At 30.0% G+C, this 14,760-nt stretch overlaps 1 protein-coding gene across 2 annotated transcripts; it reads left to right on the top strand.

The window, feature by feature from the left end:
* Nucleotides 1–4,799: 4,799 nt before the first annotated feature.
* On the top strand, nt 4,800–14,677 carry LOC130815131 (protein SRG1-like). 2 transcript variants are annotated; one of them, XM_057681491.1, is made up of 4 exons: nt 4,800–5,117; nt 11,573–11,820; nt 12,905–13,223; nt 13,955–14,677. In XM_057681491.1, the coding sequence occupies exons 1-4, from the start codon at nt 4,869–4,871 to the stop codon at nt 14,216–14,218; spliced, it is 1,080 nt and encodes a 359-aa protein (XP_057537474.1). In that variant the 5' UTR covers nt 4,800–4,868; the 3' UTR covers nt 14,219–14,677. The 2 variants fall into 2 exon arrangements, with proteins under 2 accessions (XP_057537474.1, XP_057537475.1); XM_057681492.1 differs by having other exon boundaries at nt 4,806–5,117; nt 12,905–13,162; nt 13,955–14,084.
* Nucleotides 14,678–14,760: the final 83 nt, after the last annotated feature.

Genomic DNA, 14,760 nt, shown 5'->3' with positions numbered 1-14,760 from the left:
ATTCCCTAATGGTACTTCTTCTACGTATAACTCCAAAGAGGGAATTTTTGCTCCCACATCGCATCTATAGCCTCATCATCCTCAACAGGAAAGGCAATAAATTCTCCACTCAAGGCATATTTAAAGCTTATATTTACGGTACTTCTAGTAGGGTCCAATCCAATCTTAGAACATATAAAACGTCTAAAGTGGTTCAAATCCATGTTCGAATTGCAAGCAAACAACTTACATCTTCCCCCAACATAATGAACTTTGCCATTATTTTCTCTAATACAACCATTCCAAAAACATACTATAGTCACACGAAATGATGCCATTTTCTAGATTAATACAAAGAAAATCAACATCAACATCAACTCATGCCCATACAAGTACATTATATTCATTTGATTATAATCTTTTTTGGTTTAAAAATTATTCAAATCCATAATGTAGCTAAGTTCATACATATATAATACACATAAAATCCAAATAATAAATCAATTCATAAGTTCACAAATAATATTTCTAATACCAACATCAACATCAACATCAACATTTCTAATAACATTCAACTAATTTAACAACATTACTTCAAAATCCAACATAAAGCTATAAAAACAATTAAAAATTACCTTCATTGCTTATGGATGATTAAGGATAGTCTTGATTTAACAATTAGAAATCTACATTTTAAAAAATAAACAAATTTGGTTAAAACCCTAAAAACAAAAATATACACAAAAACACAAAAAAATTTACCTTTGAACAAGCTAGAGAATCCCACACTAATTTTGAAGTGCCAAATTGAAAGAGGAATGCAAGATTTGAAGGAATGAATCAATGATTTTAGAGGGAGAATGTCAAATGAATTTAGGGTTTGCGAAATGGGAAGAATGCGTAAAAACAGAAACTGACCTGGAATTTGTAGAACAGGTCTATTCGCAGTTTGTAGAACAGGTCTGTTCGCAGTTAGTAACTGCGAACAGCAAATAAGACAAATTAGTTGTTCGCAGTTAGTAACTGCGAACAACAATTTTGTCTTATTTGCTGTTTGCAATTAGTAACTGCGAACAGCCCCAAACCATAGATTTGGGATTTTCACGCTTACTTTTGGGATTTTTTTAAAAGTTAGTTTATTTAATTAATTTTTTTTTTGGCTTAAGAATTTAAAATTTTCGATATCTTACTAGCTTCGTCCTAAAAGAGTAGCCCCATTTTTTAAATTTGTCATATAAATATGCTTAATTTTTTATTTACCATGAATAAACTCTTTTTTTTATAAAAATAAATGCTCATCATTATATTTAACTTAGTTTTATGATATTTCATTTATACATTTCTCTTTTTTTCTTGCTTAATATCTAGTTGCTATTTATCTGTTTATTTTGTTTTTTACCCATTGTATTTATTATTCAGTTTCAGAATTGGTTTACTACGTATGGTGTTTTATACAGGTAACTTTACTTTTGATGCAATCATGTCACTCCAAATCATCTTTATGCAGAATTCTTTTCTTTTGAGGTAAAATTGACTGCATTCCTTTAATTTTCTCTTTAAAGGGAGGACGGATATGGAGTGTCTATCATCTTCCCTCACCTAGACCCTGTTTACACGACATATTGGGTTGATGATCATGATGATGATGATTTACTTTTTAAAAATTTTTATTTTATTTTATTTGTACTTGCTATTATTTTGAAATAGAGGAAGTAATATTTTTTAAAAAAAAAATAGTCAAAAACTAAATCTTGAGATTTAAGGACTTTTGAACTATCATGATTATAAGGATTACTCTAGAACTCCATAAAATTAATTGTCGTTGTTACTTGTTTTTTGTGACTTACAATTATTAATTGACGACTTTTATCAAGCAAAGACTATATCAATGCATGCATTATTGAAATTTATGTGTTGAATTATTGAATTATTTGAATTTTAATATCAAACTTTAATTATAATTACTCAATGATTAATATGGAAAAATATATTTATGTGAGATTTTAATAAATTCATTTTGATACATTCACTTTTTAAATATTAATTTTTTAAGTTTTTTAAAATTACAATTAGAATTATTTAACTTTTAAATTTATATTGAATAAGAAAAACAAATGAAAAAATGATTTAATATATAGTCTCGTAAAGCTTAGCACAACCATAATGATTTGCTTAACTTGAAAGAGCCGCCATCTTAGAAAAAACGACAACCTTTTCTTAAGTCAAAGACGCGAAGATGGATGATCTGAACGATAGAGATTTGTAAAAATATACGATATAAATTATCGGATTTAGAATATCAAGTATTATATGTTAAAAATCAATTTATTCAATTTTTGAAAATCGAATAATTCAGACCATATGTCTTATTTTGGAAGTGAATATCGAATCCGAATTGGGATATTTGCAAAATCGGAAATTTCATTTCCTGATTTTTTTGATTGATTTTATATTTTTATTTTACATATATATTTTTTATAAAAATATTTTTTTTGGTTATAAGAATGTAAAAACTTTACAAAAATAACACAATGAATTTTCTTAAAGCGCGTACAATTTTGTAAAAATTTTGTGTATAAAAATTAATATATGAATTTTGGAATTGGATATTCTAAATCCGAAATAGATTAAATCAAATATCTAGTATTCGATCTGGATTAAATTAGAAATTTGGTATCCAAATCATATCATGATTTTTACTATCTGAAAAAATGTATTTCGAACAATTCGTGTAATTTTAGTGTATTTTGTGAAATTATTTAGTTCATAATGTATTAAATGTAATAGTTTATAATTTTTTTTAGGCTATAAAAAAATTTCCATTAATTCCAACAAACCATACGGTACAAAGACAAAGCAACACTCATTGAAAAGGTCAAGGACTTAGAACTCCAAAAGCCTTTTTACACAAAGTGGAGCTCATATGAGGGGAATCCGGATACAGACTCAACATCCTAAACTTGATAACATGTTTTACATCTTTAACTAGCAAAGAAGGAGAAATAACACGAGCATGCCAAATACAATCATTCCTAGCTCGCCTTATCTAATAAGTAAGGCTATAGACAGAAGAAATAGCAATATTTCTCATGAAGCGAGAAACCTTCCAATTGCTTGGATGAATTGACCGAAGAGAAGTAATAGTCGGTAAATCAAGCCATGAAGTCAAGAGATTAACGCATTGACTACTAAAACTGCAACTAAAAAATAAGTGAGCAGTGGACTCACCAGCCATACAACAAAAGTGGGCAGCAATCATCAGGAGTCACGCCAATCCTCATTAAATGATCTTTTGTTTTCAACTTATTAAGCATTGCCATCCAAAAGATAAACCTTGCTTTCGGAAGAGAGGTACGATGCCAAACAAGCTTACTCCAGCTAACATGAGCAGAAGACCCAATCAACTCTTTATAGACAGTGTTAATGTTATAGGTCGCAGAGTTGACCCAAGTGCTCATTTGTACAATTTTCGAATGACCCAACTTGCACTGGGAGGAGGGTTAAAGATCATCCAACGACCACACTTAGTATACACTCCATGGATCCATTGAACCCATAAAAATTCATGCATGCAACTCAAATGCCAAATAATTTTTCCAATCTATTCCATAACTCAAGAGATCTGATTCTCGTTCCACCCTCTTCTTTGTGTCTACAAAGGTACTCCCAATTCACATTACTAGGCTTCGTATCCTTATCATTTATAATGCCATAAGAAGGCTCTACAAACAACATTCACAGCTTTAATCACTTTTTTCTAAAGAACAAAAATCTGACACCAATAGGTGGTGATACTCGTCAAAACAGAATTCAAAAGTTGCAAGCAAGCAGCATATGACAATTGCTTCCCTTGTCAACCTCTGATTCTAGAAGTCATTTTATCCACCAACTTTTCACAATTTGCAGTATAATTATTATTTATTAAATATTATTTGTTATTATTTATTTAATCTTATAATTATTAAATAAATATAATTTTAAAATAAATTTATATCATTAATTAAATAAGTAAAAATTATTTATTAAAAATAATTAAATAAAACATTTAATTAATTTATCTTATAAACGTCAACAACTATTATGCATCCATTATTTATCAACTACAACTTTAGGGGTTGAACAACCATTTTGCGAGTACGATTGTTAATCCAGTCGTGAATTCCGACTATATTTTTTACCGTAATTCCATAAGCTTAGTCGCAGACACCGACTACTTTATCGAGCGTTCTCATATGATCGCGTTGCGGATATTCTGCGACCAAATGAATTTAGCAACTTAAACTATGTCCATTAGCCAAAGTGATCGCAAAATGGTCAGGGCAGCCCTATACAAACTGCTCAACTACTATTTTGGTGGTCGGTGTCCAACTGAGTTTTTGTTGTGAAAACTAAAATATCCTCTACTGTTTTTATTTATATTAAAGTAAACTAGTTGATGAAAAATATGAATTTATATTTGTTTTATAACTTTGTAGGGTTTATATCTAAAATTATGTACTTCATATGACTTCATAAATATTTACCATACCTATCTATAAAAAATCTAAGCCAAAAAAATAGATAAGTTGCACAAACTAATAGATACATCACTGTTAGTAGTTGTCATCATAGTTTTTTATAAGCAAAATACACTGAGTATAATAATGATGATAATATAGTACTTGTCAACTTGTCATATCTCATCACCATATGGACTTGTTTGGCTAGAAACACAATATTTTTTATAGGATTCGAATAGGATTAAATGTCCTTTTCCTTAGGATATGATAAATTTACAAAATTTATCATTATATATACTTAAAAACTAAAAGGAGCGTGGTCTAAACTCAAAAGCTTATCCCCAAATAAATACAAGTGCTTGAGAGTAAATAGAAAATAAAGAAAAAAGAATGGAAAATGCACCAATTCTAGGTAAATCAAAACTAGTACCATGTGTTCAAGAGTTAGCTAAATCATGTCCAAACAAAATCCCACAAAGATACATTCAATCTCATGATCTTTACAATGATCAAGATCATTGTGATGCTCATGATCTTCAACTTCAAATTCCCATCATTAACATGGAAGCTTTGATTTGTGGAGATGGAGTTGAATTGGAGAAATTGCATTCAACATGTCAAGAGTGGGGCTTTTTTCAGGTTTATTTCTTCTCTTTCATTGGAACAGTGATTTTGAATATGTGTAAGGTGTTCAATTCAATCGCAATTCTAGAAAAATTTTAATACTGTATTAAAAAAAAGCGTAGAAAAACATTTATAAAACAATACTTAGGAAAATATTATTATTATAAGCAACAAGGAATTGGGTAGAAAAATACTTTAAAACAATACCTTGTGAAAATTCATTTTGATACAATTATATGAAATATTGATATGAAAAAGTGTTAGAATATATAACATATCTTGAAACTTCAAACATCAGTTTAAACTGAAAGAAGTGTAACTTGAATCTTATGTTAATAAGTCATATGTTGGATGACAATTAAAGTGTAAAAGAATTATGGCTTAAAGGTTAGAAGTAACAAAGTGATAATTAGACCTTAAGCATAGATGATCGGTAAAGCATACTCCAAGTCATGAAGAAGTACACACTCCCATTATGTGCATAAAACAAGAGTATGGAGTATTTCACATGGGTTTCCATTGATAAATAAGGCAATATTGTACACGCACACAAGCTAGATGAAGCTATGGGAGCCATAGGGCACCTCGGAGACCGTGCAACAGCTGGGAAAGGGGCATCAGAAGGCTACAGCTTGCTGTCCTGTTCATTTTGCATGCTGCTGTTTTGTTTTATGTTCTGACCAATGCTGCCCCATTGTCTCTCATTGCCTATTTATATGTGTAGTGTTGTATGTATTATGTAGAGAGCCAAGCTACAAGCTTGAGCCTCCCATTCTTACCATATACTTTCTAATTCTCTACTCAATATATAGCTCATACACTACTCTCCATTGATATAATTCCTTCAACATTTTAATGAGCTTTCAAGCTCCTATTATCCTTTAAACACATAATAATACACTAGCCTAGGATAGTAGATGTAGTCTCATGAATGGTGAACCACCTTAAATCTTGGTTTTAATGTCTTATTTACTTTTATTGCTTAAATCATCTTAGTACTTGCATATAACCATGGTTCATTAGTGCACCTTTAAGCCATGGTCAATAACCTTTCGTGCCACCTTTATGTCCACTTTTCCGCATTCATTAGCCTACTCTAACAATTGGTATCAGAGCCAAAGGTTCGGTTGATGATTATTATGGTGTTTTCTTGGTGTTTTGGGTTGTGTTCAACCAACTTCAATGAACAAAGGTTTTGGTAAATTAAAATTCTGTTTTTTGGGTAAGTTAAGATGAAGTAAGTTTTGTTTGGTGTTTATAAGGTGTTAGAAGGTGAATGGAAACTTAAAGTGAGAAGAGGCATTTCAAAGACTCAAACTTAAAGTCTCAAGAGAGGTGTTAAGACAAAGTTGGGTAAAATGAGAAGAGTGAGGAGTTAGTTGGATTGCTCTTGATGGTCAAAGAGTGTCTCCATTGTGATTGCTCTTGATGAGTTTGTTGTTCATCCCCCTTATTTGGAGTTGGTAAGAATGTTCCTTGAAACCTCTCCTCAAATTTTTCACATTCCATTAAAATGTATATGTTTGTTCAAATGGTTCAAGTTTTGTTGGGATTTTTTGTTTTACACTCTTGATTTGTTATTTGGCATATTTTTCTCTTACAAGTTTTTGAGTTAAAAATCCTTGCTTTGGTTGAGATAACTTGTGAAGTAAGTTTTTTGGTGAATCTTGATTAAAGATTGTCTTTCATCACTATCACATAAGTTCTCTATTTTGTTGATTAGCAAAGGTGTGCTTGTAAGAAGTAAGACTAATGGATAGTATTTTTGGGTAAAATATGAACAAGAGTCATGACTTGGTAATTATTTTTTGGTGACCATATTTTGATGTTTAATTACAAGTTTATGATTATGCCAAGCTAGTTATGTTTTGTGATAAGTATGTTGAAAATGCTTATGTCAATTATTTTAATGATTTTGTGATAAAGTTGGTTGCTCTTATTTGCTATTTGAGTACAAGGGTGGTTATGATTTGGCTCTAAGATTTCGAAACCGCTTTATGTCCCCAAATTTGAGATAACTTAATGTCCCTTGGTACTAGTATGTTCATGTGGGTTAGATGATACATTGGTGAAGGTAGAGTTATGATGATGGTGACCGGTTCATTATAGACATTGATGGAACCAATTGTTGTGAAAACATTTTGTTTGGCACCATGCTCATAGTTGTTGGCATTCATGTTTCCACAAACTTAATCCAAGTATCTTGTTTTGTTAAAGAACCACAATTTGAGGCAAATTTGTTGTTTGAGCAAAAGGTGTTTCCTTTTTAGTTCAACTTCTTATCAACAAGTTCATGGTGTTCTTGGTTGATTTTGCAAGACTTTGTAAGTCTTTTGGTGTGTACTCCATTTGGGTCTTTCTAAGAAATTTGCATATGGTCATCTTGATGCTTATGTGTTTGGTGAGTATGCTTTAGTGCCTTTGGTTTAGTGTTCTTTGGAGTGTTGTTGGATTTGTGTTTGTTGAAGGTGATCTTTATTTGGTTGACTCAAATCAAGGTGGAGATTGAAAGAAGTTTGACTTGAGTCTTGTGTTAGTTAGTCATATGTTACATGACAGTTAAAGTACAAAAATTATGGCTTAAAGGTTAGAAGTAACAAAGTGATTATTATACCTTAAGCATAGATGATTGGTAAAGCATACTCCAAGTCATGAAGAAGTACATACTCTCATTGTACGCATAAAACAAGAGTATAGAGTATTTCACATGGGTTGCCATTGATAAATAAGGCAATATAGTATGCACACAAGCTAAATGAAGCTATAGGAGACCATAGGGGAACTTGGAAACCGTGCAACAGCTCGAAAAAGGGGTAACAAAAGGCTGCAGCTTATTGTTCTGTTCATTTTGTATGCTGTTGTTTTGTTTTATGTTTTGACCAATCCTGCCCCATTGTCTCTCCTTGCCTATTTATATGTGTAGTGTTGTATGTATTTTGTAGAGAGCTAAGCTACAAGCTTGAGCCTCCTATCTTTACCATACTCTTTCTAATTCTCTACTCAACGTATAGCTCACACACTACTCTCTATTGATATAATTCCTTCAGCATTGTAATTAGCTTTTAAGCTCCTATTATCCTTTAAACACATAATGATACACTAGATTAGGATGGTGGATGTAGCCTCATGAATACTGAACCACCTTAAATCTTGGTGTTAATGTTTTATTTATTTTTATTGCTTAAATCACCTTACTATTTGAATATAACCATGGTTCGTTACTGCACCTTCAAATTATAGTCATTAAACGCTTCCCCATTCGTTAGCCTACAATAACATAAACTTTTAGTTGACTTCGTTATATACATATTATTAGAGCCCAAAATTCTCAACAAAAAACTTCATATACTGATGAATATAAAAAAATGAAAACTACGCATTCTCTAAAATAAACGTTGTACAATTTAATCACATCACATATATACATAAAAAAAATCCATGAAAGTAGGTACTTTCTAATAGATTATAACTTAGAAACAATAAAAGCAACTAGATTTGAAAATTGGATTCATTATGAAAATTTTTATTTATTAAAGTGTCAAAAAACCAAATAAACAAATTTGTTTTGATGCAATATGTGTACAACAAATGAGTATCAATTTACAATAAATTTGTTTTATTTTGATTTCATATTCTTTTAGTACATTTTTATCCATTTTATTTTTTTTGAATGATAGTTGAAAAAGTAATAATGTCATAAATATGAATAGAATAGGAGTAAAATAGATATTAATTACCGAATTGCTTTTTATTTAATCAAATATGAAATGTTTTATCTAACCTATGTCACAAAGGCATAGGTTAAAGTCACTAATTACATCATTTAAACAACTTTATTTAAATTTTTTTTTCTAAATATTCTTTTTTCTTGTTAACATTAAATAGTATAGATAAAATATAACTACATCCAAGAGTATATTTAAGACATTGCGCTTAGTTATTTAAATGAAATAATTAATATTTTTAACCTATGTCTTGAGCATATGTTCGACAAACTGTTTTTTTTTTTTTTTTTTTTTCTTAAAATTTTGCTATATTTGTGATCAACAAAATAAAACATTGCAAAATTGCACAATTCCATGAATGAAGTGATTGGTTTCTATGATTGGAAATATCATAGAAGTTGCTCGTTTCCATCAAAAAGTAAAATTTAAGGATAGGTTGGTTGTTTGGGTCTTTGATATGAAGTACTTCGTCTTAAATACTCGCTCTTTTATTACTATTGATATTATTTATTATTTAAATTTATTTTATTCAATAATCGTAATGTGAAAGAAAAAATATAGTTAAGTGGAATTTTTTTGTATCGTCTAATCGCTATCTATCGTAATATTAACTTTTTATAAATTTTAGATGTCTATAATTCAATATATAAATAATTAAATTAACACATTGAATTGCATAAAAAGTCAAATATAACAAGTATAATAAATTGAAAGAAGTATATTTTTCCTGAAACGTTCTCAAATGTGACAACTGTTGAAACAAAACTAAGGAGGACGATAGGAGTAACTCTAGGTTAATAATCGTTATTTGTCAACTTAACAAATCACACCCATGTGAAGGGATTAGATAGGGTGACAATTTTGAAATTATAATTTATCTTTTTGTGTTTTACTTATTTTATTAATATAATTTTTATCTTTTATGGTAATTTATAAATTACGGTGATTGATTAGAATTTTATAGAACGATAGGCGAATTCCCTTCCACTGTTTTGCTTTAAAATCTTGTATGCCACTCATGCTGTTGCTATGTTGTTTACGTCTTTTTTTTTTTGTGGTGAACGTTAGCCTCTCATGTCAATTGTTAGGTCCACTAATTTTAAGTGATTTGCATTGGTACTTATTCCGTTTTATTATAATTGCTATATTTAATATTTTATGTAATTTAATGTTTTATTTTTATTATTTATATATTAAATTGTTTATAACTAAAAATTATAATAAGTTAATATTATGAATATTTGCAATTAGACGATTCAAACTAGATCCTGCTTAATTATATTTTTTTTTTACATATTTGTCCCAATAAATAAAATAAGCTTGAATGATAAATAATACCAGTAACCGTGATGTAGCAAGTATTTCAGAACTGAGAAAGTATAATATTGTCTCCATCTATCAGTTATGAATAATTTGCATTAGTATAAAATAATTCGCTTAAAATGTAGCCCACATGAATTTGTATTTGTCTTCTTCCAAAAAATTTCATAATAATGCATATTTGTACTGAAGGTAAATATTCAACGGAGAAATAGAAGTTAAAGAATATAAATAAAGATAAATTGAAGTGAGTTTAAAAGCTAAAGTAAATAATAAAATTTTTTAAATGAACGAGGAAAATGAAAGAATAAGAAGATGATCAACCTTATTTTAGAAGAGAAAGACAAACATATTTTTCCTCTATCCCAGTAGGATAAATATTAACCCTAAAATAAAGAGACTAATTCTTAAATTTTTTTTTTTCATTTCCATCACTTTACAACTATTTCTTAAATTCGACATTAATAATATTCATTTAATTTGTACTCCAATGACCTTATTTTTTTAGTTTAACATTTATTTTCTAATAAAATATTTGCATACGCTAATATGAACAAAAACCAGTTATATGCTGATTTCTATGTCATATACTTATTGAAAACCTCAAGAATAAAACAAAAAATGTGGGACACTTGGTGGGCTCTAAATTTCTTCCCCACCTTCTCCATTGTTCTCAAAAATTATGGAATAGCTTGATTTTATATTTTTAAAGTCAATTGGTAGGTCACAACTCACATGCGTCTATAATAAAAGCTCAATGATGGATCTTTTACTATATTTTGCCAAAAATAGCCATTTTCACCTTTAAAATTGTTTTTGGACGACCAAAATTTATAACTTAACCTATATAGGACTTTAAAAAAATTGCACAAGATCATAAAATTATTTACTTGCTTCCACTTTTTATCTATTGCCTTTATGTGATTTTGGTTGGATGCGCTTGTTAATTTTCACTCTTTTCCTTACCTTCATTTAAAACCTTCTAAAATAATTATAGTAGAATTGTCATTATTAATTTAGGTTATAAAGCACAAAATAAGGTAAAATTTGTTCATATTTATCCACATTAAAATATCATTAAGTAACGTCTTCAATATATTCTTCCTCTTACTAAGCTCCATAGCTTAAAGAGATGTGATAAGCCCCTCAACCTAGAGTCATACATGGGGCACTAGGTGGAGAGGTGTTGTAAAGGGATGCTCGTTGGAGCACACTTGTGCTCGAATGAGTATTGCCTAACTAAAGTATTGCCCGTCCTTGGAGCAATGTGCTTAAACGAGCGAATTTGGGCTCATAAAAGTATTCAAGGTGCACAAACGAGCACTCCGGGTGTTCTAACACATGGCTTGAGTTCCTTTTCTATTGTTTTGTACTTGCTTTGTATCTTAGACTACAAATTCTAATACACTAAAATGAAATATGCAGCTTATAAACCATGAGGTAAGCTCTTCACTAATAGAGAAATTCAAGTTGGAGACAAAAGAATTTTTTGACCTTCCATTAGAAGAAAAGAAAAGGTATTGGCAAACTCCAACTGATTTCGAGGGATTTGGGCAAGCCTTTGTTTTATCAGATGAACAAAAGTTGGACTGGGCTGACATGTTTTTCTTAACTATGTTACCCAAACATTTGCGAAAGTCACATCTATTTCCTAACTTGCCTCTTCCTTACAGGTAATCTACTTACTTTAATAATCCGTTTGGCTAGTAATATTAATGAGAATAATTTATAGTGTAAAATTTCATCAAAAGTTACATATCTTTCCCCTAATACGAAACTTTGATTACAAAAAAATTTTTTTATTTACAAATTTTCATTACCACCTAATACCACGTCTCCCAATGGTAATGCGTTGGATTGAATTTTATGAAGTGAAATTATTAAAATTGGGCAAGTATAACCATCAAGATAACCAAAAAATTTTTCAACCAAAATTACACTATTTTTTTATTCCCACTACCAATATTTATTACTATCTACCAAATTGAGCCGTTAATCTTCTTTTATACAATTATTACACGTCAACCTTTAGCAACTTGCTCTTACATTTTGATCTGAAAAAGAAAAGGGATAATTGAGTGAGAGGGAGAATATATTATGATTTAGGGAACTAATAATATTGTTTGGTAAATAATTTTTAAATTCACTAAAAATTGGCTTTTTAAGTTAAAATAAAAAAGCAAAAAGCTACTAATAATGAAGATGTTTGAAAAATGACTTTTTGGTTGGCATGACTTTCATCTTGTTGTTTGATCAAAAAACCAAAAAAAGAGTTTGACAAATGGCTTGTTGACTCATTAGAAAAATAAAAAAAATTCACCTTTATAATTACTATAAATTAATAAAATATGAATTAAGGAGTAATAGCTTACTATGAATCACTAAATATTAATTATTAATTTATATGTTAATACTTCCAAAAATTTATTTATATTTTTTTTATTTTTTTTGGATTACAAAAGATAAGTTGCCGAATGTAAAAGTTAGTGAGAATCCAATTTAAAATCTTTCTTAAAAATGATATTTGGTCTCCAACTGAAATACAATCTGAATCTCAAAATTTTGTTAGTTAAGAAATTTATCACAAAATTTTAAGCCTTATCACAATCGAAGAGCAAAAATTACTTTTTAAGAAAGATCTTAGATTTAATTCTCATTAACCCGATAATCAATTTTTTTTTTTTTTGTTTTTTTTTGTATGCTCTCACATTTTAGATTTGATCATCATACCCTATTTCCATCTTTCACATTTTGCAGAGACACCTTGGAAAAGTACTCAACCGAAATGAAGACATTAGCAACAAAAATGTTGGGTTACATGGCAAAAGCACTAAAAATTAGTGATGAAAATGTATTTGGAGAAGGACATCAATCAATAAGGATGAATTACTACCCACCATGTCCACTGCCTGAGAAAGCTATTGGTCTTACATCTCATACTGATGAAACTGTTCTTATTACCATCCTTCTTCAGATTAGTCAAGTTGAAGGCCTTCAGATCTTGAAAGATAACAGGTGGGTCCCAGTTAAGCCTCAACCTGATGCCTTCATAGTCAATATTGGGGATGTCTTAGAGGTAACTGCTCATCTACTTCCTCCTTAAAAGTAACTAGTACTCCCTTTATCCCGTGAGAAAACACCCATATGAAATTACTGTATTTTTAGTGGAAAGAGAAATTAGATCGAAGAATAGGACAAAATGATTAGTTAATTGGACATAGAGATTAAGTTTGTACGAGGGATAAGAGATCGATTCAAATCGTCTTACTATAAGACAGCCTCAATTGGGTCAGCCCAAACCCTTTAAAAGAAATTGCTACCTTGTACAATTTAAATTTCATTTTTTTATAATTTTTTATTAATGGGTTGTTTGTATGGGCGTCTCACGATGAGACATCCTCATACAAGACTTACTGGATTATGAAACCATTTTGTAAATCAAAATTGTTTGGTAAAAATAGCAGTTACGATAGCTATTAAAGTATATTTTGTTTGAGAAAAATGTAGACCGCTACTTTGATTTTGAAACGCTAAAGTTCTAACATTCTGAAAACGATTATACGCATCACTACGCGTTACTTAAACTTCAACTTTACTGAACAATGACATTTTTAAGAAGTAACGATTTTGTGGAATTAAACCACTAGCTGCTACCTAAACATCCACGCTGAACAAGCAAGTACACCCAATGTCTCCACTTATTTTAATTTTTATTCATATACTCTATTTATTACCAAATATTTATGGATTTCTTAGAAAATACACAATATTTCTCTCTAATTAACATTTAAATTATAATTGGTACAGCTAATGACAAATGGCATGTATAGAAGCGTAACGCACAGAGCAGTAGTAAACGCAGAGAAAGAAAGGATTTCAGTAGCCACATTCCATTCACCAGCACTTGATGTTGAAGTGGGTCCCATTCCTAAATTACTTAATAATAATAATAATCCTCCAAGGTTTACAAGAATTAGCATGCTGGATTACTGGAACATGTTTTTAGATCGTCCTCTTCATCATCATGCCAAAAAATGTCTTGATTTCTTAACAATTCATCATACCACATGAAGAAAGCACTACCTACATTGCTATATTTGTAACACACTATTTGGCTTTTGCTGCTGCTGAACTGCTGTTATTCTCGCTTTGTGTAATATACTTATATATTTGTATTGTTCCTCTTGAGCCCGATAAAATATAAGGCTGTAGTAGGTTATGGAGAACATAAATTCTTGTATGAGATGGTCTGAGCACGAAACACGCCTCATACATGGCTAAATAGCCTAATAATATGAATTATCAATATATAAGCTTCTTATTTTGAGGTGGTTACACCGAAAAATATCTCACAACAGCACCTCTAGTGACAATTTAGTCGCATCATATAGTTACATCTTATTGTATAGGTTTCTATTACGCCGCTTAGAAGCAACACACCACATTAAATGATCAAGGGCTTTACGCTTCACTTTCTAAACTATGAATCATGTCATAATAGTTCATTACGATAAGCTCAACAGATCGCCATAACCCGAATTTGTATCAAAAGATATCATGTATCCATAACACAAATGTAAAAGGGCGTTCGAAAAAGATTTAATTTGTAGACA

The sequence above is a fragment of the Amaranthus tricolor genome, chromosome 6 (genome assembly GCF_026212465.1).
Source record: "Amaranthus tricolor cultivar Red isolate AtriRed21 chromosome 6, ASM2621246v1, whole genome shotgun sequence".
Classification (NCBI taxonomy): Eukaryota; Viridiplantae; Streptophyta; class Magnoliopsida; order Caryophyllales; family Amaranthaceae; genus Amaranthus; species Amaranthus tricolor.
The sequence above is the reverse complement of the archived record's forward strand: the minus strand, read 5'-3'. Positions and strand labels throughout refer to the sequence as shown.

Coding starts and splice junctions, on each gene's coding strand:
- LOC130815131 (XM_057681491.1), top strand. CDS start 4,869: ATGGAAAATGCACCAATTCTAGGTAAATCAAAACTAGTACCATGTGTT. Junction 11,821..12,904: donor AACTTGCCTCTTCCTTACAG/GTAATCTACTTA, acceptor CACATTTTGCAG/AGACACCTTGGAAAAGTACT. Junction 13,224..13,954: donor ATATTGGGGATGTCTTAGAG/GTAACTGCTCAT, acceptor TAATTGGTACAG/CTAATGACAAATGGCATGTA.